Below are 26,099 nucleotides of genomic sequence, written 5' to 3' on the forward strand. Positions count from 1 at the left end.
GCTTTATATTTTCATTACACAAATCACAGTTAATCAAAATCGTTCATTCATTTCATGCAGATAGTCAAACACAAACGCGTTGGTTTATTTGGAAAAATAAATAAATGAAATTATTTGTAAATACGTTATTTAAAATAAAATCTCAGTGAGATAAAAGCAAAATAAATAAATACAATAAAATAAAGGAAAATTGTGAATTAATTAATAGCTTTTACTATCGTTAGTATTACCATTGTTGCCTAAGTCATTTTTAAGTTAATGTAATAATGTCAATACAAATACTAATTTGTTTGCTATTTTCTTTCGTTTTATTAGTATTTATGAATTCATTTTTTAGTTCCTTTGTTTTTGGTGGTACTGTTGATAGTGATATTTTGGTCAGGTGATTTGGCTTTCTCTTACTTCACTGCATTTAGTCTTGGATTTCAGGGCGCCGGGCACACATGACACAGAGGATCAATGTTCCAATAAATACGAACCTCGGTGGGGGGTCATGGGTCGAAAGGTTAAGGGGACTGAGGTGCAATGACCCCAATTCGGTGGACATTCTTTTCTCTGGCAAAGTCATTGTTTTCTGCTGCGTGACTCCCAACCCCCCTCAGCTGTTTGATCACTTGGGATGCACGTCGAGAATGGAGGAAGAAAATCACTTTTTTTTTTTTTTTTTTTTTTACTTTTTTTTTCTTAAATCAAAATGGCTATGATTCACTTTTAAATTTGTACTTATTTTTAAAATATTAAATTTAAAAAAAAATCACCAACATTCTGTGGTGGCAATGCAAACATTTAAATTGATTTCTCTTATTTGGTTAAATCCCCCCAGAAACAACACAAAAGCGAGTCAGCAGTTTTCCATAATGAAATCCTTTATGTGGTAACAATCTTCCTTTCAACTGTAACCCTCCGACATTCACCACGGATGCTTTTCCAGTGCTTGCATTGAACAATGTTACTGTACATTTTAATAATTTCCCTTCTTTTGTCTGTATTTTTTTTATTATTATTATTTTTTTTTATAAATACCCATAGGGTAATAGGTCCTCAGTAGCGTTTCAGTGCATTATAAAAACACACAACCCAAGGTTAATGTACTAATCGGCTTACAAAACAGCACAACCAAGTACCATAGAAAGCAAAGGATACACCATGTTACATAGTTACAGAAAATACATAGCATATATATATATAGATATATATAGAATTTATCACACAGAAAAAGATACACAAACGTTTCTGAATCCCAGGCGCAGATGGCAGGACGTCGCTTTCTGTCATGATTTGGGCTTTTTTTGTTGTTGTTTTTTTTTTTGGAGAAGTTTAAGGCAGTGCTGCTGCACATCCACTTGAGAGCTTTTGTGCGGACCACTCAAAAAAATTTCAGGCATCGCGGGCTACCTGGCAGAGGTGTACATTCCTGAAAATAAAGGCACAGCTTGGCGGCAGCGTTGCATGATTCGGCTGCAAGGTGATTTATTTATTTTTTTTAAACCATGATGATAATCTAGTGTCATGATGTATTTGCAACCCTTCCTGATTTTGGCAAAATGTATATTTATCTCAAAAATGGTGCCAATTTTCAAGTGAGAAATACAAAATGTAGTGTCTAAATGATTTTCATTACAAAAAAATGTTAAAGAACATGAGCATTATTTATGCATTGCATGTGAGTTGACGTAGCAGTCATTGGAAGGATAGCATGTATGCTAATTTCTGTTAGCGCACGTATGGTGTTTTGTCTTACATGTTTGGCGGGCTTTTGTAAGATGGCTGACGAACTGTACAAGTGAGTATAAGAATAGAGGCTATGGAATAATTTTAAGTTTAAAGCTCATGGGAGGGGGAAAACTAATTTTTTTTATGGTCTCGTTGTATAAAATTAGTTTGATGATCTGAACATTTAAAAGTAGAGTTTGCATTGACACTTTTTGTCATAAACCTGTGTATGAGCTGACAGTAGAATATTTAAATGGTCTTCATCAAATCACCACAGTGACCACAGAAGTGACCGTTCCCATCATATAAATTTTTTTTGATAACTTACTTATATTTGAATTAATTGTACATTCCAAAATACTGTATACAACAACAAACCAGTAACATTTCGTTTTTGGCAATACTCCATCACGAAAAAGTCACGTTAGCAAAGTACGTTCAAATCTAGCTAGCAGATACAAGACAGCAAACTCTACCTTTAAGTGCGATAAATATGTTTAAAAAAAAAAAAAAAAAAAAAAAAAAATCTGGAAAGGAGCAGACACTTTTTCATGACACTGTACATGACTTCACAGATTTTTAGCGACGGATGAAGAAAAAGCAGGAATTGTAGAAACGCCACCGCACCAATCCCACACGAATCACACGATTGACATTTTGTCCTGTCGGCATCCTCACACCTTGACTGAACGATGACGAGTGTCCTTTACAGTTCAAAGTGATGATGAAGGCTACTTGGCCCAGCCGGTGGCGGCGGCGGCCTCTCCATTGATATAGGCGAAGCCGGGGAAATGCTGCGAGTGCTCATACTCGGAGTTCCTCCGCGGGACCAGAGGCGAGTACACGTCCCCCGACGTGGCGTAACGTGACGAGTGCATAGGCGGGCTACCGTAGCAGCCGTTGACCGAGGACATATCCGGCCAGCGGGGGGTCACGGGCGCAGGGTGCAGTCGGGGAGTGCTACTCATCAGACACGGTTCCATGCGGGACATCTGACTGTTGAACTGGTACTGTGGGCAAAACGAGAAGAGACGTGATGATGAAGGGCTGGAGTGGCTTGCCGTGATGACCCCTGAATTGTTTTTGTCATATTTTTAAATAATACTATGCTATTATTGAACACAAATTGTGGTGTTTTTTTCGAGGGCTAGAATGGATGGCTTTTTCAATTCAGCTGCTCCTTGCCATGCTTTGTGCACACATTTCGACCAGGCAGCAAACAGGAAGAAGTGCATCACATCACATTAGATGCATCATAAAAATAACATTTCAGTATGCATATAACTGTTTCCATAAAAATGTACATAAAGTCATGTTTAAAAAAATAAAATAAAATAGGGATACGTATTGCCTTGAAGGCCATGGATCGGGATACAAGTGTATCGCGATACGTATCACATCATATATCATGACCCCTGTATTGTGATATGCATTGTATCGTGAGGTTGTTGGCAATACCCAGCTCTTGTCCAGTATCGAATTAAACTAAAGCGTGAAGATGCCATCTTCAAATATTATTTCATGTAAATGACAAGAAACAAAAAAAAGAAAGAAAATTATACATACATGGATGTTAAGGGAAAAAAACCTCAGTGTCAAGAGTATGATTAATATTATATTATTACATTATTATATTATATTTATATTATATTTTAAATGGGACATTTAATGGCACACACAGCAAAACATAGCATAGTCTTGCCTAAAACAGATCCTCAGTTCCTCTAAAAATTACAGCAACTTAGCAAAGCACAGTCTAGCTAACTCTACCTTAGCTTAGTTTAAAACGAGCCAAAACCAGACTCAACTTCTTAAAACAATTAAGTTAGAAAACAGAGATAGAGATAGCGTCCTTAAAAAATAATCCCAATTTAGCAAAACATAGTGTAGCCTACTCTAAAACATGATAAAACCAGTCTGTTCTTTTAAAAATAATTGCAATGTAGCAAAACATAGCCTAGCCTAGCCTACCCTAGCTGAAAACAGAGTCTCAGTTCGTTTAAAAATAACAGCAACTTAACATAACAGTCTATCTAACTCTAGCTTAGCTCGTCTAAAATGGGCCAAAACCAGACAACTTCTTAAAAAAATTAATAAATAAAAGTTAGAAAACATAGGCTACAGAAAGTAGACATAGCATCCTTAAAAATAACCTCAATTTAGTAAATAGTGTAGCCTACTCTAAAACATGATAAACCAGTCTGAGTTCTTTTAAAAATAATTACAGTGTAGCAAAACATAGCCTAGCCTAAAACAGAACTTCAGTTCCTTTAAAAATAACAGTAACTTAGCAATACAGACTCTAGCTAACTAGCTTAGCTTAGTGTAAAACGGGCCAAAACTAGATTCAACTTCTTAAAAAATTTAAGTTAGTAAACATAGCCTAGAGAAAGTAAGCATCGCGTCCTTAAAAATAATCTAAATTTAGCAGAACATAGTGTAGCTTACTCTAAACATGATAAAATCAGTCTCAGTTCTTTAAAAAAAATAAAATAATGGCAACGTAGCAAAACTTAGCCTAACTTAGCCTAAAACAGGAAGAACCTGGCTCACTTTCTTGTGCTCTGGATTGATTTATAAAACATAAATGTAAAGTGTAATTATGTTGATAAATGTGTGGCTGTTGCTTTAATATACATGATAATAGCTCTAAATTTCTTATTGTGATCAAAAAAGTAATTTTTTAAGACAAGGATGGGTAACCTACTGCAAATTCCTGAAAGCGCCACAATTTTTCAACAGTGCTTCAGCATTCTTATATATTTTTTCTGTTGTAAAACAAATGGAAAAAAAATACACAAATGTTTTTTTTTGTTTTTGTTTTTTAATCCTCTGGGGGATTAGTCAAGTGGCCGGAGTTGCTACGATTTAAACTCAAGTCGAGCAAGTTTATAAAATCAAGCAGATGTCAAAAATAAAGCTTCTTCTTGTGTTGCTATGACGACGGATGCCAAACAGCACAGACTGTATGCGCATGCTGACTACCATATTTCAGACATTAGACAAAGTCCAACCTCTCCCAGGGACAAAGCCGCCGCATTGTGCCCGATTTAAGCCCAAACGCGTCTTAATAAAGAGGAAGTACGTGTTCACGTTAACATGTAAACACCACAGTCGGCCCCATTATGAGCGCTCGCCGCACGGAAAAAGATGGTCATGGCAGGGGAGTCAAAGGGCAGAGCGGGGGGCCTCCCAGCTGAAAAGAGAGCATTGAATAACAATATTTTAGTAATACAGGCATAACGATGGAGCACTGACAGCTGCTTCCGCTGCATGCCCAGCAGGATTGCGGGACTTTGAGGAAGGCCCACTTGGAAAGTTAGAATAAAATTAGCCCCCAAGTGATCAACAAGAAATCGGGTGGACATGTCTACTATGACAGAACTTATATAAACATCTGAATGACCTGCCTGAAATGGAACAGGGAGTTTAGGTTCACCACTGCTTACAGCTGTAATTATTATTCTTTCGACAGTTGGACTGCCTCTTAGTGAGCGTGATACAGACCTGTGCAGATGAGCGGTGGTAGGCGGAGTAGTGGAGCGGTGCCGGGATGGCGGTGTCATGGGCGAGGCTTGGGTACTGGCTCGGGATGGCGTGAGGATGCTGGTTGGCGTAGCTGCCGTAGTTGTAGCTGCCCGTGTAGCTGAAAAGGCCAGGATGCATTTTAAAAAAACATTACAAAGGAAGAAAAATGGTTACATTGTATCTTTAAATACAAGGCATACCCCATACTACCAGGTTATTGTCTGTTAATTTTTATCTGTATTTGGATGTATTGTGGAAATTGCTAGCAGTCAATGGAAAACCCTACTGAGGGGCTAGCTAAGAGTTAGCATTAGAATTCACAGTGGGGGTGGGGTGTTTTACCTTCAAGCTGTGGTAATATATACAGACAAGTACTATAATAATACTCACAGACTTAAGCTGCGAAAAGGGAGTTATATTAATAATCAATCACAATTTCTTCTTCTGCTCTTTTTTCTCCATTGCACCATGCTGCCCCCAAGAGGTGAGGGAGTGCACAGCAGGAACAGCAGATATTTACTTTGTTATTTCTTGTTTTTATTGCTATTATTCTAATACATTATGCATATTACATAATATTAGACACCTTAATATTTGCATAGTGTTAAAATTACATAATTTTATTAATACAAGTAATATTAAGTACTATGTTAGGCAAGCCCGCTCTCTGGTTTTTACTGTCTTTGTTTTTATATTTCTTACTTTTACTTATGTAAAGAACTTTATATGAATTTATGTTCTTTTTAACATGCTCTACATGTATAAGTAAAGTAGAGTTAATATTCTATTTTAATTATTGTTTGGTTGTTTTTTCCAAGTTACGATTAAAGTTGAGGTTTGGTCATGTAAGAAATACTACGTTTCAAAATCAGTAAATAATCATGTTTATTAATTGTGATGTCAATCAAAAATAATCCTGATTATTATTTTTCCATAATTGCCAAGCTCTACTATTTAGTGCCGTTGCCATTTTGTATTGTCGTTCAAATATATGGTGTATGTATGAGTTATCCCCTATATAGTGCCCTCTTTGTATCCCATAATACAACTTGAAAAGTAGTGAGGAAAAAAGCTTTATTTCCCATGATTCATTGCACCAATACAGTAAATAAATAACTAATTAACATTATGGGTTGGAGTCAGGCTGGCTTATTTTAATTGCGCCATTTTAATTTTACTCAAGTGGTGGCATATATGAAGCTCACTTGCAACTACCAGTAAATTTTTCACTCGCAAAAACAAAAAAAAGTTGAAAAACTCTTAAGTTGGGGCACTTGTAGGTCAAGGTACCACTATACAGCCATTATAGTAGGGAACGAGTGAATGTTTCTCCGAACACAGCCCGAGATTTCAAGGTGTAATTACCCATGCTCCTCTCTGTGGGCGTAGACGGGCAGCCGATGGGAGGAGGGCGGCGGCGGTGGCGTTGTGCCGGCGGCGCCGCTGCTGCTCCTCATGCAGGACAGCTGTTGGCCGGCGTCGGGCGCCGAACCTCCTGCCGTTGTCACTGTGTATGTAAGGGACCACGTATATGACTGAACGGCGCCTGCCAGACACATACATACACAGAGGTGGCTAAAAGTCACACTCTGTAGATACTTGTGGAACAAAAGACTCTGAAGTCATCTTTTAACTTAAGTCAAACAAACTACAAAAAGCACATACTGACATGTATTTAAGTAAAAAACAAACAACAACAACAAAAATAACAGCATAATGAAGAAAATCAGTTAGCCTCTCTCACCTGTGCTTGACGGGTACTCGGGCGACGTGTCGGCCGCAGGTGAAGATGACGTCACGGCGGCCGAATGGACGGAGCGGGCGGGCGAGTAGGCACCCGGGGACGGCGAGGAGGTGGCGGTTATTTCGGTCAGCGTGAACTCCTCATCTCGCTCTGTGGGAAATGACATCAACGTTTTAACGACCTCAAACAGTGAGGAAAAATCTAAAGTAAAATATAAAAAAAAATCTAAAATAAAATCTAAGAAGAAAATAGCAAAGAAAAAATAGTTCATTAAAAATATTAAGTAAAAAAAAAGAACAACAATGTTGTTAATGACAGAAAATAGTACAGAAAAAATATGACAGGAAAAAGTGAAAAAAAATACAAGTAAAAATAATAATAATAATAATCACAATGTAACAGTTGCTGGCTCTCTCTGTCCTCCTCTCCCTCTCGACCTAATATAAATTGATTGTGTGACACATTCTTAGATCATCTATGTTTTAACATTTCAATCTTGTAAAACAGCAACTTATTCATCCTCGTGGTTCTGACTATTCTTGTGGTATTTTTCCCCCCATTGTGGCCCTAATCATCCTTTGTACAATCATGCAAGTATTTTCATCATTTTCAGGGTGGTGTTTTGTTTGATTGTGGTCCTCACCTGTGCTACCTTCGCCCTTCATGGCCCTCATGAGGTCGTTGGCCCTCTCCTGACAGTGCAGCGACTCCAGCAGGTACAGGACGTAGTCGTCAAACATGAGGTGGATCAGGTGGAAGGAGCCTGTGTCACAAGGGTACGTTATTGCCACCACAGCCATGCAAAAAACATCCCAGCGGCGTACCACACTATGACGTCATAACTTGACTATGTTTCCCTCTCCATTATGTACATAAAATCCCTATGTAATGCTGAGGAAGTAGAAAATGATTTTGAGCACATCCCTGATTTTCCCCCCAATCCGGGTCAGCGCCAGAAATAGACCCTGCTGACCTCTGAGTGCCGGTGGTTGTGTGAGAGCATGACAATTGTGTCATTGTGCATGTGTGACGGCATGATAAACACTCGCTGACTATTCAGGGGAGTCCGGTGCAATCCCGAGCTGTCATAAAATGGAAACTCACTGGCAAGCACTTTGGTGGAGGCGGCTTGGCGGGAGGTCACGTTTGTTAATTAGCTGTTTGTGCACATAAAGCTGCTTTACGGAAAAACATGACAGCCAGCTGTGTCTTTGATATTCAAATGGCCAGCCGAGGAGAAGGGCCAGGCAACGAGAGGTCACGTTCCCTATTCATTTTACGACACCTCAATTATCCAAGCCACGCCCACTTCACCTACAAACCAATTGGCTCCATTTATCTGGTTACAGTCCTCATTACCAGCGATGGAACTTCCTGTTTAAGCAGCGACAGGATGAGCAGTAGTAGTTGCAGCTCACCAAAGCTGGGGGCGCTGTGGAGCGTCATATCCCGGATGACTCTGGTCCCGAAGCAGGACCACATCAGCAGGAACTGTTGGGCTACCTTCTTCAGGCAGCCGGGCCTCTTCCCCGACACCTAAGAAGGAGAAGGCAACCGTTTATATGAGAAAAGACGGGGGGGTCAGGATGTCGGCATTAACCCCTCTCGGCCTGTGTTTGGGGCTTAACCCTCCGGGACCAGAAAACATGTCAACAAGTCAACTATTTAATTTGGCCCCAGGGACACGCCTTCCTATTGAACCATTGTCTGGCCGGGCCGAGGCGTTGCCAGGGCGACCACATTTTACAAGGCCATATCGGGCGTATAATGGGCGCAAATGGGAAGCTTGTAGACATCATTAACAGGGAGGATTGCCTTGCGACTGAGGGAGCAGCAAGCTCAGAGCTGCAGGTGTCTTTTTACAAGCTCGGAGGCTTTGAGAATACTTTTTGTTTTGCATCGTGTCTAAAACATAATACATATGATGATGTCTAATGTCACATGTTTAACGGAACATATGGTGTTCCCCAGGGTTCAATTCTGGGGCCTCTGCTGTTTTCAATGGATCTGTATTCATGTGGTTCTGGAACACATCCCACGTGAGGGGTTCACTGTATACAAAACGGACGGCTGTCTTGCCTTGACGACACATCGGTCCACCATGGAATCGAGCCACTCGATGTAGGCTTCGATGGGCGACTGCTCCTCCAAGAGGCGATCAAACTCCTGGTACACTGAGACAGAAGGACAGTTGGAGGTCTTTATCAGGGTTTTGGCAGGTTTCAGCAAATCTAATTTAATGCCTTTTCATGCTTTGTTTAATGCAACTCAAAACTAATTTAATGCCCACGTCATACACATATAAACACATATATGCATATGCTATTTATATATTAGGGCTGTCAGACAATTAATCATAATTAATAGCTTGATTTGCATAGTTAAGTCGTGATTAATTGGAAATTAATCACACATTTTATCTGTTGTAAATGTACACAATAAAATATTTTTTCCAAGTTTTTCATACTATTGTTCATTAACAGTGTACAAATATGGTTACCAAATACAAATTTGGTTGCATCTTGTAGTTAACTGATACAGTATTTTTTTATAGTAAGTAATTGGTAATTATTTTAAGTTAAAATAGTTGAAAGGAGAGTGAAACATTAAGACATAGATTTGTTTTGAGGTAATATTCTGCCTCTAGGTGGCATTATGTTTTATGTTGGTGACATGAACAGTACATTTTTCTTTTTAAATTCGGAGCAATTCGTAATTGGAACATAAAGCAACATGTGGACTCCAGGCCATTTTGGTCACTGTAAATTACAACCAGCTACCACAAATAAATATATTTTTTTCACATTTATTCTTGCTAAATTGTGTTATAGTACACAACGTTGTATTTAAAATAAAGTATGAACGTTTTTACATTAAATGTATTGAAATAGTATTTAATGTTTTTTAATGGCATTAATGATTTTTTAACCCTGTTAGCCTTCTTACGCTTTAGTTTGTACAAACATATGAGCACTTTAAATGTCCTCATTCTATGTGACCACCTGATTCGGGACCCCCCAAAAAGTGCTTACAGTTTATGATGAGTTGCCGGTGCTCCTCCTGCGAGTCCTCCATGGTATACAGCGTCTGCTTGGTGATGCTGTTCAGGTCCACGTTCCTCCAGTCCTCCAGCATTTGGAAGGTGATGTCGGCGCTATTTATCACCGTGCGCGACGCCTGCGGACGGCCACACAGACACTATCGCCATCAGGATAAATTCTTATCTGAGAGGCCGCGTTTGTTCATAAGGATTTTATTAAAAAAGCTCTCAGGCCGCAGTACGCACCTGACACAGATGGTTTAGAGACGTTTGCCGTTTGAGGATTTGCGAGAATCTTCTGGACACTGAAAAGATTACACGGGAATAAATAAGATGGAGTCTGGTATCTTTGCTTTTATATGACCATTCATTAAAAAAATTAAATAAAATAGATGTGGTGGAAACGCGGTCAAACTAAAGGCTAGCATGCTAGCTAGCTAGCATTACTTGTAAATGAGCCTAGCCTACCACTGAGTGGTTCTTTCTGGGAAGACTATGATCGATTAATGGCACAAACATGAAACTATGAAATGGATAGCACGCTGAACTTGTCTTGTCAGAAAGATAAAAACAAGATTCCAAAAAACAAGTCACGAAACCATAAACAAGATCCAGCTGGGTCTCATCAGGTCAGCAGCAGTCCTGGTCCAGATTATTTACAAACATTCTGAATGAGTAGCTAAAAATGATAATATTTAACTCATTCACTGCCTTTGACAAGTATACTTGTCAATTGTATTTTTTAGAGCGGTGCTAAATGGGGGCGAATCTGAGCATGCTCCACTGTAAATATCAAACTTGGAAACAACTTTACTGATGCCCAACCACCGGTAGATGACATCATTGCCCCATTTTATAGGAAATAAACACAGTTTCAGAGTCCATGGGAGAAATGGCTGTATTTTGGCAAACCTACATTTTTCTGCTGTCAATTATAAAAGAACGGGACGGGACAAAAAGTAGGGAGTCTATTCTGTTATTTGGTAGATTCGGTTTATATATAATTATTGAATGTAATATCACGTGAGTATTGGAAATGTAAAAATTTTCTATAATGACTGGCAGTGAATGAGTTAAGCCACTTACACTCAAATTTGATGTTTCTCAGGTTCTCCGGGAGATCATGAAGTGCGATTTTGAGCCACTCTTCTAATTGTTTGGCAAATTTCCGGATCACCTGCGTCAAACTGTGTCAACGAAAGACAGGGGGAAAAAAAAGGAATTTAGCTGATTTAATAATAATAAAAAAAAAAGCATCTGTCATTGTCAGTGCGGTACATTAATAGTTAGCATGCCTGAAAAACGTCCACAAAGCCCAACTATCTTCTAATATTAATGATAAAAGAAAAAAAATCCTAGAATCACACTATTAATATATATATATTTATATATATTAATTAAATTCAAAACAAATTAAATCTTTTAAAGTCTGTTTTCTGATAAAACAAATTTCAATGCTTGAGACATTAATTACAGCATAAGACAAAAATAATGACTTTCAAACACCCCCCCACCTGCAACGCTGTAAAAAATGTATGACTGCCTCTGTTGAGCTTGTGCAGGTGTACCTAATGTTGTGTCCAGTGGGTCTCCTGCTCACCTGTCAGGTAACGCTTGGAGGACAGTTGGCATGAGTACCCCGGAGATGGCCTTGTAGAGGATGGAGTCGCACACCCCGACGATGTTGACTACGGTGGGCGAGCTGAGCACGGGCAGCATGTGGGGCGGCATGCCTTGCCAAAAGTGCAACAGGAAGCTTTGGACCTACACACGCACACACACACAGTGATGTCCAATGTTGTTGTTTTTTTGCGAGAGAAGCAGTTTGATTGAAGCTCAAAACAAAGCCTCGCCTCGTCAAAGTTGGCCCGGATGACCGTGTCCAGTATCCTCTGGCAGTGCGTTCTGTACATCATGATGAAGGTTGACACCTGTGGGCGACAAGCGCAGTATTGATCGACGGAGGCGCAAGGAAACGCGCCAGCAAAACAAGGAGATAAATCCCGCAGCAAGGCATGGGAACGGCCGAATTGGCGTTAGAGCACGGGAGCTGTAAAGTAGGCTTTAGAGATCAGCAAAACATTTCAAATCAACCCCCCCATGTGTGTCAAAAGGCGGACAGCTAGTGCCAGGCCTTTGTCCGTTTCGAGATCTTATTATCTCCCACCAAAGATTAAGAGTTAGCCAGGAGCCAGCGTATAAATCCTCCGGGTCCTTCTTCAGGGTCTGGGCCAATTGCAATGGGCGGGGGTCTCTATTGCTAAGAACCATGTTATGTACTTTTAGCTAAAAAAATAAAGATACTTGTGTAAGAAAATGTACAAGCAGTGATTTAACTCATTATGTAAAGGTACAAATGTATAGATGCTGAAATGCTATGCTATAAATGCTAATTGCTAATGTTGATAACTGACAAACAAAAGGATGCTATATTAGCTCACGATAATGAGTGAAAGCTACTGTTTTCTTCAGGTTTTTTTTTACATTACACGTACTTAATTGTAATCCCTTAATAGTAATCAGCAAGGAACGCACATGGAAGGTAATGTTGGCCACAGCTCATACGCAAACGGGCCAATATCACACATCATCCCATCAGGCTCCGCCTCTTAAAGGCATATACATGTACACACAGACTATATTATGCACAGTATTTCCTGACATTATATGCTCATATTGACTTTTTTCTTATGTCATATGAGTTTATAAAAATTGTGTTTTAATTGTATTTTTTAGTAATATCATACAGTACAGATACTGGAAATTACTGTAAGTAAAGTAACGAAGTATTTGTACTTGGTTATTTGCCACCCACTGCTGAGGACGGAATAAAAGCACAACTGCGTGTTTACCCGCTCTTCTGGCAAGCTGGCAGGCAAACGGAGGTCTTTGACATTTGGGAACTCTGGCAGCAGCGTCCCCAGCTTGGAGCGCGGTGAATACGCCACTGTCTGCTTGGTCACCTCCTTCTTGCCCGCCTCGTTCACCCACGCCGCGCCCTTCTTGGAGTACATCACGTCGTAGTACTGCGACGTCTCCTTCACCGCGATGCCGTAGTAGTGGTACCTGCAACAAGCGCCATCACAGCTATTTATCGACATATATTCACATAGAGTGAATTAGTGGACGTAAAGATTATTGGCTAAAATTCGCATATTTGAGGATTTTTTAAAAATATATATATTTAAAAACAAACAAACAAACAAACAAAAAACAACAACAACAACAACAATACCCACTGACACCCCCCACCCCTTTCCACCCGTTTTAAATTTTTGGTTTAAACTAAATAAATAAATAAAAATCATTTATATATAATTGATTATTTATTTATTATTTATTTATTATAATTTATTATTTATATTTATTATTATTTATATACTTTTTTTTTATTACCCCAACACATTTTGACGGGCACCAATAATAATAATAATGATAATAATAATAATAATAATAATAATAATAATAATAATAATTACTATTATTATTATTATTATTACTATTATTTTACTTCAAACAAGAAAAAAATGAAAAACAAGCAAGTTAAAAACATCAAAGAAAGACATAAAAAAATAAAAATGAACCAAAAAACAAAAACAAATCAAAAATACAAAAAAAATGGTAAATGACTTTCCAAATAATAACAACAATAACAACAACAAATCTATGCAAAAAATATAATGAAAATAAACATGAGAAAATAAAAATAAATCAGTTGGAAGTACAAATGAGGAAGAAGATGACAAGCTACTTACTTGGACTGGCCTCTTGTGCCGAGTCGTCTGGTGGTGAGTGCTGGAAACTGTTGTCGGATAATCTGTTTCAAAACAAAAACAAAAAGATGCTTAGTGTGCACTTCTCAAAGTTGAACTATTAGCATATTTGACGGTGACAGAAACTTTCTCTTGAATTCTTATTGGCCAGCCATAAATGATAAGTTTCCCACTATCCCCCACTTTTTTTTTTTTTGTGGCTGTCTCCAAGGGTCGGGCCGCGGGTGGAGGAACTTTAGCAAACAGTGTCGCTCTCCATTGTGTGCCGTGAAAACAGAGGCCAAGCTGTGAACTTTCTGTCAGGCCCCCCGCTTGATAAATGAGCAGACAGGGGAGGCGGTGCAGGGCCCGCTCTCTACTTCTTCTCTCCTCTCCTCTTTTTTTTGTCCCGAATCAATGAAGCCTTCCTAAAGGACACCCCACACCGCTCCAGCCACTGATCTAACATTCCGCAACATCTCACCCTTCCAAATTTCCTTTAATTACACATTAATCCCGGCCCCTTCTCTTTTTCAATATCTTCCGACAGGAGCCGCCGAGGGGAAAAGCGGGGAGAGGAGGGGAAGGGAGGGGAAGGCTGGCAGTTTTTTGGGGCGGGGGGGTCCAGCGTACGAGGGCCGGGTGGCTTTGTCAGGCTTGTGAGAACGGAGCAAAGTCGGTCATCTTGTCGGCGGGATTGGATTCTGCCGCTGGAGGCTTCACACTGAGGCCGAGCGGGGAAGCTTCGCCCGCCTCGTTTAGCCCAAAAACTCATAAAGCGCCAAACTCTGTGAAGGGAAGGACGCCGATCCGAAAAGATGGTGTTACAGTTCGGTGAGCGGCAGGATAATATGCAAAATATAGGATTTTTTTTATCACCACCATTATGAGTAGGCCCCAACTAATAGATTTTTTTTTTCCAATACTGATACCAATACTTGACACAATAAAATTCCACTAACGGATTAATTGGCTGACTAATTTAAAAAATATATATATATATAAATAATGTACAATAAATAAAATAACTTCTTTTTTTATCCTTTAACACTGACAAGATGTCCAGATACTTTAATTTGTAAAAAAAAATAAAAATAAAAAAATAACCAAATAAATAAATTAAAAATAAATAAATAAATAATAAAAATAAACAATTAAATGAACCACCAATTAAAGTTATGCAATTGGTTGTCAAAAAAAATCTGGACAAGAGTGCAAAATCTAGGATTTTTTTTTTTAACAATATTGTTAATACTGAAACATTGTTTTGGAGGTTTTTGGCAAAATTAAGGACAAATTACATAATTAGTTGCCACAACTGTTGCCATTACATTTTGTAAGAATATAGATAAAGGCTACAATATCTTGGATGTTTTTCTCCCTACTATTCTGAAAAGTTTGTCAGTGCAAAAAGAATGTTACCGATACGGTGAAACATATACAATCTTTTTCCTAACGTTACCTTCCCAAAGCTGGCCGCGTTGACCGGCTGCGTGTCGTGTTTCTCACTGAAGTCGAGGTAGTGCATGTAGAGGGCGCTTCTCGGGATGCACACGCCTTCTGCGATCTCGTAGTTCTCCTCCAGCCTGGATCACACAGTCAGTGAACGCACAAGGATTACAAACCATGAAGGAAGCAAGACGAATATTGTACTGTAATAGCGTTCTCTGAAGTCAAGGTGAAGAGAGGTAGATTTGATTAAAGGGCTATGCTTCCTGTTCATTTTGGTCACCAGTAAACCCTATACCCTACATCTATGTCTTGAAGAAAGAAAAAAAATAGGAAACTGACGGGGTTCAGTAATTCCACCAAGGTTAAGAACCACTGCTGGAGTAGAATAGATGAGGAAAATGTATCAAAACATACCATTCCAGAGTGGCGGGTGTCGAATGCGGTTTGGAGGCCCTGTTATTTTCCTTTTCTTCATCTGAAATAAGGACACAATAATGCTACCAATCAATAACAATTGTGTCATTACTTGCTTGAGGTCACTGTGACATTGTTGATGATGTGACTCACGCTCGTCGGTGGACATGTTGCCCAGGGACATGTGGCTGGAGTAGCGTTTGCTCTCGCTCTCGTTGAGGCATCGCTCGATCCAGCTCTCTGGGGACACGCGCATGAGGCTCAATATGACACTTGGACAGAAATCAAACGTATCTAGAACAGGGATATCCAAACTTTTTAACATGTGCTAAGCAGTTAAATTGAGGGGAAAAAAAGTCTACATCATAACTTTGTGTGATCGGTGACACGGCAAAATGTTATTAGTATGTGCTATCTTGTAACATTCAAAATGGGTTAATGTTTACTTTTTATGACTAACCTGTGATACCGTTACAACATTAGTATTTTTTTATTTTCATTTTTACAAATAAAGACAGCCAATATCGCCGAACATTAAAGGCGGGGTCTTCTGTTTTCACTCAGGAAAATGTACTATATAAATACAGGATGTATACCCATGAACTCCTTCTCAATCTACAACTCTAGGCTTCTGTTAATGTGTGGTGGTGATTTTTTTTCTTAACCCCCCCCCCCCCCCCCCCAGCCTGTATTTTGCCATTTTGTGTTTGTTTTGTCAACAGTGGGACGTTTCTGTGGACAGTTCATGTAAGCTATCATGTAAGCTTGTGTGAGTGAGTGAGGAAAAAATCACCACCATAGGAAAAAATCACCACCACACATTTCATGGGTATACAGCCTGTATTTATATAGTGCATTTTCCTGAGTGAAACCGGAAGACCCCGCCTTTAAAGCTGCTCTATTTGCGACAAAATACCCCAAAATATAAATAACCCAGCATTGTCTTGGTCACTTTTGGACCCAACGCTAGGTTTAGGTTAGCTATTTCACCTAATTGGGTTACTATTAAGTTTTGACCCAGCAGTTTTAAGAGGGTAGTATACCAAAATTGTCATACTAGTGAGGACAGAGCATACGAGTACAAATATGCACCTTGACCTTGATATCTACGATGTGAAATAAATGCTTAAACAACTTCCCAGTTAACGATGTCCTAGCATGCTAATACATGGTCCTTCCGCTGGCTATGTGGCGTAAATGCTCAAATAGCTTGCAATAGCCACGGCTCTGTTTGAGGGGCTTTTTCATCCACACGGCAGGAATCCCACAAGCATTGTCCCACCGCCCCCTCCACGACCCCCATGTACCCCATTACTCCCTCCCTCAGGAGAGGATGACGACGACGACGATGGAGCACCACGGCTTAAAAGAGCCTGCACACATTTTAGTGAGAAGGCCATTGTGCCTGTTTTCATTTCCAGCTCAACTGGTGTGCGTGCGTGTTCATGTGTGTGACTGTCTACGCGCTTACTGGGAGGCTCACTATTGGAATTCCTATAAACCAAGAAGTATTAAATTAATTAATAAGCCTATAGAGACTTTGCCTGGTGTTTATCAGAAGAACATTAGCATTTTAATGAGTTGGCCCAAGGCATAAGCAAACTAAACACTTGCTTAGTGTCCCACGACTACTAGGAGATCCCCAAGAGCAATTAACCGCCAATGGAGAATGGACTACTAATTTATTTATTTATTGAATAGTATTGAGGAAGAACTGTACCATAAAAAAGTACTAATTTATTTATTTATTGAATAGTATTGAGGAAGAACTGTACCATAAAAAAGTCAAATGTTTTGATCAGGTAGTTTTTTTTTCACGCTTTTAAATAGTTTTAACATGTCAATTGAACTTCATATAAAGATTAAAGATTTATGAGATTGCCATATTGATGCTAGAGGCGGGTACTTCTGTCTATTGTCAGTTCCCGTCAACGACGATGACCACCGTACACCAAGTGCTTCCGCATTTTCGGCGAATACTTTGACACGAAGCCTCGCAAAAGTACACGGAATGAGAAGGATTGCCTGGACCGTCGTAAATCTGCTTCAGTCCGATACTCAGCCCTTGTATTTTTTTTTTTAGGTTTTGCATTATTGTTCACTGGCCAAAAGGTGGTCGTCGTCATTGACGGGAATTGACGATTGATGGAAGTGTCCACCTCTACTAGTTTCGTTAGCCTGCCTATGGCGTTTTGCATTATGTATTAGCATTAAGCTAACATACTTTTGTAGGACAACGTTATGTGGTTCGGTAAAATACCCGTGTAATTTTCAGTTTTATGTGTAGCGTTATAATAAACTTTAACTGGGAATTGCAACAAGTTACACATTTGAAGTTATTTTAAAACAACATTCTTTTGTTGTTGTAGTACATTTTGCACTTTGCTGTTGCAGCTTTTTGAAGCCAAAAAAAAAAAAAAGACCCAAATAAGATTTTCACAGTGTTACTTTTAGTAAGCCTCCATATTCAGCATACCACTTAGTGCTTTATCACTTGGAATATAATGTAAATTAACCCCAGTCCTCCAGTCAAGTGTTCAATTAGTAGATGTATGAATGACCAATAATAGCTGGACCTAAAATCCCATTTTGCCCAGAGTCACAAGGAGGTGTGACTGAGATACAACGGCGTGATGGTGGGATGATTTAAAAAAAAATAATAAATAATCCCCCTTTTCTTCTACACTAACACTGATAGGATGTGACAAGGACAGCAGCTGTTGTTGGGATGCACCATCGGAAGGAAGAGGTGAAGGGTCAGAGTCTTGAAAAGTGCTTTGGGAGGGTGGGGGACAGAGAATATGATAAAGGTAACATGCACGAGTGTCTCGGCGGGGGACAAACATAACAAAATGTCACTATTGTCATAGTCATTATTACTAGTACTAGTTGTACAATGAGCCCCCATTTTATCGCGGGGGATATGGTCCATAACCATTGATGGGTGGAAAGCCATGATATAGCTATAGACATAGATATACCGTAGGAAAAAGTTTTACCCTGCCCATACACAGCCCGTTCTCACTCTCTTGCTCTAACATCACTTTAAGGAAAGAAAAAGCTGAACCTGACAAAACCACAAAACGAAATTCCTCTAGTCTAGCCTGATGCTAACTCAATGTGAAATGCCACAAAGAAGCTAAGGGTAATTAGCATCAATGCCACAGTAATTCTACTTTAACATACAAAGAGCAGCAACACAAAGTACAAAAAACAGACAACAATCCTCACAGGCATATACTGTATTCTATCCACTTTATGGGACTATTGCTGGAGCTTAGTTGGGGACCTTCTCTGTCACATCATTTCACCATTAATTGCGCTGTATCTGTGCCGATTGGCATGTTGGGGCCCAACGTGGTGCTACATTGAAGGAACGCAGCATTAAATTCAGACTGACAGAAAGAATTACAAATAAAGTTTAAGTTGAGACAGTTTGTGTGTGCTAAATGTTCATGAAGTGAATGCTGATAAGTAGTACCAAAAACACATGATATAGCAGGCTTCAAAGTAACCCAAACTGGGTGAAATAGCCAACCCCGTGCTGGGTTATTTATTTTGGTCAAGATTTTGATCCAACAAGGGATAAAAACTACTCATACGGATGAGCTAAAGCTAATAAATATAAGCTAATAAGAAAAAAGCTAAGCTATTAAGATAAAACTAATCACTCTAACCAAGATTATAACCCTCATTACGCATGTCCTCCGACAACAGTACCACACCAACATCTTCTAAGATTGCTAGATTACATTTACTTCAACTTCAATACACAACAAAATGGCAACCAACTTTAGCTTTTCAGCTCACCCAAATACAATCTTGAAGCCAACCTGCTAGGTCAAAAATGATACTTTAAACCAATCTTGGGTAAAAGTAACCCGATATTCACAGCAAGTGGGTTGGGAAAGCAAACTCATTCTGTTTTCGTGTGTGTACTATAGTCAAGTCATCTTTATTTATATAGCGTGCTATCAAACAGCCTTAGCTGTCACAAAAGTGCTTTACAGAAACACAAAGCAATGTGCTTTCATGTCATTTGACACAAAACATTAGGTACATCATCACCAGGACAAATTCTTGACAGAAATCCTAAAAAGCACTCACACGTTATTCCGTTCCAAAATTCTGCACTTTTATACTATTCCGCCCATTTTTGTCCTTCAACATTTGTTTACCAATTCAAACCATCAAACAGTCCCACAATATTCAGGCTTGTGATTTTCACATTCCAAATATTCCTAGTTTCCCCACAAATCCACAAGAAAAAATATTCAATTAAAGAAATGTTTAAATGGGAAGTCAAGTATAAAATTGTGTTCTATATACCCACCAAGTCTAGGCACGCCATTCTACTTAATATTACGTTTGTGGAATATGAATGAAGAAAAATCCACTAGTTTTTATCTCTGTTATTTGGCGGCCATTTTGCCATTTGCTGTCGATTGAAAATGACGTCATAGTACCAAATAGCCAATCATGACTCACCTATATAAATAAAGATGATTGACTTGTTTCCTGGATTTGGTCATGTGACATTTTCAAGCTGAGCCCATTTGTCATTTTAGTAGCCAGCAAGCGGCAAAATGGCTGCCCGCTGAGATGGACAAAAAGTTTGGGTGGATTTTGCTGCTTAAACCATTTTCCACAAACATAATATTAATCAGATTACCGCGTTTAGACTAGTGAGGCCGCATAATGATCTAACATTATTGAAAGAGCCTTGACAACTAAAAAGTTCCTCATCTCTCAAGCCATTTTGTTCGGTCATACATCAACATGCCAACAATTCAAAATTCAAAAGTAATCACAAAATTCCGGCGATCAGGCTACTTATTCTTTAAATTCCAAAACTTACCCCCAATTGCACATTTTCACAATAACATTCCCAAACTAGACTAAGTACAATTTCTGGAGAAATTGCGTGGGAAGGCTGAAAGCTGAATGCTAATAGCTGACGCTAACATTTGGATGCACGTGGAATGCTTATGAAGTAAATTGAGAAAGAAATTATGAAATGATGACCTCCTGGTTACTGGACAATGCCCTTTACCAACTGTGCCAACGAGCAGTATTAAACACCTGGTAATGATGATAAGTTATATGTATGGAAGTGGGCGTGGAAAGTGACAGACATTGTTCAATGTCTATCCCATTGAAAATAAATGGGGAAAAGTTGATATTTAACGTTAAATTGTGCGAATACAATGTGGAATCAGACGATATATACCCCGCGAGGCATGAATTTTTGATTCAAATCATTCCAACCTGAAACTGTTCAGCTGGTTCAGGAGATGTATTGAACTAATGAGCACATTCCGCAAATTTCCACAGTAAAATTCCTAAATTGTTACATATGTATCTCCTCCTTCCACATTTTCCCACAAATTCCAAATATTCCATCTAAAAAATAAAAATAAAAAAATAAAAAAAAATAAAAAAAGAGATCTCACTCAGCAGATCTTGGGAAATATTTTAACACATTACATACAGTAAAATTCCCAAATTAAGAAATTTACATATGTATCATGTTCCACATGTATTCATCAATGCATAAACCATTGCAAATTTATGTCTAATATTCAGCTGACCTTGGGTGAGAGGCAGGGTTACACGTACACCCTAATGGCAACCAATTAAACGTTTTGGCCCATACAAATTTGTTGGAAAAGACCACACCAACCCTCCAAGACATCATAGCAAGAGGAGAAAAAGTAAAAGAAAAAGAAAAAAACTTGTATTATTACTCATACTACTAAGGAATACTTTATATAGTCTCTCTATATCGCAAATTTTCACCAAGAACAAGTCGGTCTGTTTTTTTTTTTTTTTTAAACAGCAGTTCAACTGCACAAGTCATATTTGACTCTACTATGTTAGCAACACGTTATAAACCTCGCTCAGCATGACACTACTCCAACACACTGATAAATAAAAGCTCTCGGACACAGTGTCAATCAAAAGTGAGCATATCAGAGCTGGATTGTGCAAGTTCAGTTTTTTAATAGCCTTCTATGTGCTAATATGCTAATTGTTGTTACATAACTTGGAAGCAACCTTTGTTTGTCCATCAGGGCGACAGCACGAGCACAAACTCGAGCTTCCAGCAACAGATTGTGATCTTATTGTATTGTTATAATTTGATTAAAATTAATCACCAAAAAAAAAAAAAAAAGAAGTGGGGGAGTACACGGGGAAAAAACGCGAAAGCAGCTGAAGTGAAGCTAATTCTCCACACAGGCTTCATTTGCTTCGGGGGAAGATAAGTACGGGACGGAAATAATTGGATTAAAGTCGATCAACAAGTGGGACGGATGTTCACACATTTCTCAACACTCACTGAGGAATAAGTGACCCGACACACACGGCCGGCGTGCACCTGCATGCTCAATTGGCCACATTGCCTCTCAAAGGAAGGAATTACGCTGGACTTGCATTAATAATTTATTGATACATAAGGGTGAAAAACAACAACATTGATTTCACTGACTTTATTCATCTTTTTGTTAAAAAGTGACTTGACACTTAACTTTTGTCAAAGATACTACTTTAATTCAAAATAATTGAATTCTGAACAATCCTTTATGCAATATATACACATATATAATAAATAAACTCAAATTAAAGTTGACCTATTAAGAAGTGACATACTGATGCTACTTTAGGTGGAAATGTTTAAATAACGCAATGGTGTTTAAAAAAAAAAAAAAAAAATATATATATATATATATATATATATATATATATATATATATATATATATATATATATTAAAAATGTTTTTTGTTTTAAACTTTAACGTGGAAAAGTGTCCGAAGACTCCGAAGACCCGTTCCCGTTTGAAAGTTTGTGTTTCTTTATCCCATTAGGTCTCAATTTTAAAGCTGAACTTTAAAAAGGTGACTTGCTACTGGACTTTAATCACTGATGCTCCTTTGATTTTTTTATTTTATTTTTTTTAATTTTAAAACAACACTCCACTCACCCTATCCTAAACTTAAACTTTAAAAACGGGACCTGACATTGGATTTTTCTGATGATGCTTTTTAAGACGCCAAGATTTTTTTTATTTATTTTAAACAATCACTGCTGCCATGACAAAAAACTTAAGACATCGAAATTGTTTTCTATGGCTGATTAAATTAGAATGTTTATTAAAGCGGAACTTAAAAAGACATTTCAATTATCTTCTTTAAAAGTTTCCAAAAAGTTAACAAAATGTAAGAATTTAAGGGGAAAGAAAAATCTTTTACCAATTAAAAACAACATAAAACAGAACTGATCAAATCTGCACCTGAATAGAAATTATTTGTACAAATTTGCCCAAATGTTAAAATTATGTATCATTTACTGCGTTTTTGACAAAACTTCACACTACTCAAAAACACGTAGTTTAAAAAAAAAAACACGACTCAACATAACATAAAGGATACTATCTTAGAGAAACGAAACGTGAATTTCCGTCCTGAATTTCAACATGCGTGAGTAAAAATGTTCCTCCAGTTTTAAATTTGACAAAAACTGAAGAATTTAGCTAAAAAGAGGAGGTACTTTTTCTAAATCAAAGAAGAAAAAAACTAACATGTATGCCAACGACAGCCAATTAACAAAGAAAAAAGGTTTTACAAAAACATTTTTAAAAATTATTCACAAATTCAGCTTTTTCCCATAAGTGTACCCCAACTTTAAACTTTTCCAAAATAAAAATAAAAATAAACGAGCTCAACTTAAAAAAGAACCTTAGTAGATGTAAGCCAAATGGAGTTACTTTAAAAAAAAAAAAAATCAATAATATGTGAAAAATAGTATTAAAAATTGTAAGATAATCCTATTTTTTTTCCATTAGAAAATGTTCACTCTTATTAAATCTTCCAAAAAATAATTTAGCTGAAACAAAAAAAGCAGGAACAAAACATACCATAATATTTTTAAAAAATGCAATATTTTAACTAGACATGTCTATGACTATTACATTAAAAACAACAAAAAGGTATTCGGAAAAATATGAGTAGAAGTTATTTTTTAAAACCCAATCCGTTCCATCCAATTTGGCATTTTTCCAAAAAAATTCAGCCGAAAGGAGCAACTTTACTCTTTCAAAACAAAACAAAATAAGCAAAAGCTGGACACACGCCAAAGACAGGCCCTTTAATGTGTGCGTGTGTGTGTGTGGGAGGGGGACAACCTAAAAAAAAATAAAAAATTCAGAAATGACAGCGAACTTTTGGTCCAACTTTGCAAAAACGAGGAAACCAGCAACAAGTGAAAGCCCGAGTTCCCTGCCTTTGAGGGCCCTTCCCTTTGGGACCTTCCCCAAAGCGCTTCACGCGAGGCCCGAGGCGGCGTCCCACTGACCTGTGGAATCCATGTCAGGCTCCTCCAGCAGCCCGCAGTGCATCCTCTTCCCATCCAGCACTCCAACGAGTAGAAAACGGCCGCGACTTTCCCTCCTCCGCCTCCTCCTCCACCTGCTCTGTATCCTCGCCCGGCTCGCCGTCTCCGCGACCACTGGCCGGCGGAGGGGAGATGCTGAGGCTCTGAGTGGACGAGAGAGAGTGAGTGAGAGCGAGGGTACGTGTGGGTGGGGAAGCTTTGGGGGGGGTTTAGAGGGTCCTCCAGAAATCCAGCGGGGGCAAAGGCAGAGCCGTCAAAATGTTTGCTGATGTTTCATGGGAAAGGGGGCTGATTTTTATAGGAGCCCTGATGGGGACATGTCATTGATAGGCTTGCGGGGCTGATGAATGGCCCCCGAGTCAGATGGGGATGTGGCAAGGCTCACTGGAAGTCTTTTGTGGGCCTCTTTTGAATAAGAAAAGCTCCCCTCCCAAGGAAAAAAAAAAAAGAAGAAGCGGGGAGGGTGGAGGGAGGCTAGGCCTCCCCATCCTCCATGATGGCATTTCATACGCTTTCACACCACACACAGCTCTCACTTCCAAAGTATCCAAAGAAAAATCATCATTATTAAGGACTGGATTTGAAACGCACAAGGAATTTCGCTACTAGTTGCATGGAATCACTAGCTAGCTACATCTGAGTCATGCGTGTTATTACTGTATAGGTGTTAACAAAAATCTTTCATGCGTATAGAATTTTTGTACACACTCATAATGCTAATGTAATATAAACCCAGTAGGAGGGGGACCAGATTTTCAAAATTCAAAACAAAAACGGTTGAACAAAAGACTGCCACCAGTGTGATACGGGGCAATTGCTAATGCTAAATGCTATATTTGTTGACAGTTCAACAGCGATAAACTAGACAGCGCACTTACCATTATCTAAGCTTTTTTTTTTTGCTCAGTCCCGATAGCTATGACAGTAAATTTGGAAGTAAATACTAAGAAATTTAACAGTTCAATTCCCTTTTAATGGGTTTATCATATGAAGGTAATTAACATACACATGACAAAAAGGACAGGACCTGCGTAATATCGGGGACATAGCAATGAGGTTGGCGGAATCCTTTGGGACGCGGGACCCAAGGCTAAAATTCGGGACTGTCCCGACCGTCCCAAAGCAGGACAGGACCAAGTAGTTCCCTGACGACTGCAAACCTGGGTCAAGTGGAGCCCAGAGTTCAACGTAGAGTGAAACGAATCTGTTATTCCAGTCAAAACATTGCTAGAGGCATTTTTTTTCTGTCTCAGGTGCCTGCTTATTCAGTGCACACTATCAAGAAGAAGTCAAGCCATGTGGTCAGAAGGCCAAGTTCAATCGCTAATTATTCATCCATTTTCTTGACTGCTCATTCCTCACAAGGGTTGCAGGGGTGCTGGAGTCTATCCCAGCTGGCTTCGGGCAGTAGGCGGGGTCAATCGCTAATGAAGGACGCTAAAATAATCAATTACGCTGACATTGTTTTATATGCCGCCTGTTGCAAGCGTTTAGCAGCAGCTGTAGCGTTAGCAGCGATCACTGCTAGCAACTAAACGGCAGACACTGTTCTGAAGACAGTTTAATAGGGGTAAATAACTCTCTCCACACTTTGATACTAATATCCAGCCTGACACAGTGGCCATGACTAGTGATCACTTTTTAACAAAGAAGTTCAAAGCAAACATGGTGAACCAGCTGTTATGCTGCACGCAAATGGAATTAACTGCCAACAAAAGTGAAGTCTGCTCTAAGTGAAAATGCTTTTAAATTTAAGTTTAAAAGTCCCATATACCTGTGATTAAGGTCTTTTAAAGTATTTTTAAAATCAATTTCACTATTCGTAATTTCATGAACCTACTTTTTACTTTGCTTATAAATGTGTTCAACTTTTTTTTTTTTTTTTTAAATATTTTTTAAATACTTTTCAAGATGTGAAGCGCTAAACAAATAATTATTTTTGACTGATTTTTTTTTTTTTTTTTTTACCTGCCACTTGGACTGTGAATGGAAAAGAGACAAAGTTATAGTCTGACATAGAATACCTCCGGTTTAATATTTTAATCAACATCAAATAAACACA

General features: G+C 38.6%; 1 protein-coding gene across 5 annotated transcripts; it reads right to left on the reverse strand.

Moving 5' to 3' along the window:
* Positions 1-846: 846 nt before the first annotated feature.
* rfx4 (regulatory factor X, 4) lies at positions 847-24,976 on the reverse strand. Of its 5 annotated transcripts, XM_077516964.1 has the most exons (19): positions 24,916-24,976; positions 23,999-24,180; positions 15,797-15,883; positions 15,644-15,704; positions 15,240-15,363; positions 13,781-13,842; positions 12,878-13,091; positions 11,879-11,956; positions 11,626-11,789; positions 11,112-11,212; positions 10,272-10,330; positions 10,018-10,162; positions 9,065-9,159; positions 8,404-8,521; positions 7,629-7,748; positions 6,986-7,135; positions 6,607-6,787; positions 5,221-5,359; positions 847-2,723 (listed from the first exon to the last, which is right to left on the reverse strand). In XM_077516964.1, the coding sequence occupies exons 2-19, from the start codon at positions 24,039-24,041 to the stop codon at positions 2,445-2,447; spliced, it is 2,220 nt and encodes a 739-aa protein (XP_077373090.1). In that variant the 5' UTR covers positions 24,042-24,180; positions 24,916-24,976; the 3' UTR covers positions 847-2,444. The 5 variants fall into 5 exon arrangements, with proteins under 5 accessions (XP_077373090.1, XP_077373091.1, XP_077373089.1 ...); XM_077516965.1 differs by lacking the exon at positions 24,916-24,976 and having other exon boundaries at positions 6,607-6,748; positions 23,999-24,688; XM_077516963.1 differs by lacking the exon at positions 24,916-24,976 and having other exon boundaries at positions 23,999-24,688.
* Positions 24,977-26,099: the final 1,123 nt, after the last annotated feature.

This window comes from Festucalex cinctus, chromosome 3, assembly GCF_051991245.1.
Source record: "Festucalex cinctus isolate MCC-2025b chromosome 3, RoL_Fcin_1.0, whole genome shotgun sequence".
Taxonomy (NCBI): domain Eukaryota; kingdom Metazoa; phylum Chordata; class Actinopteri; order Syngnathiformes; family Syngnathidae; genus Festucalex; species Festucalex cinctus.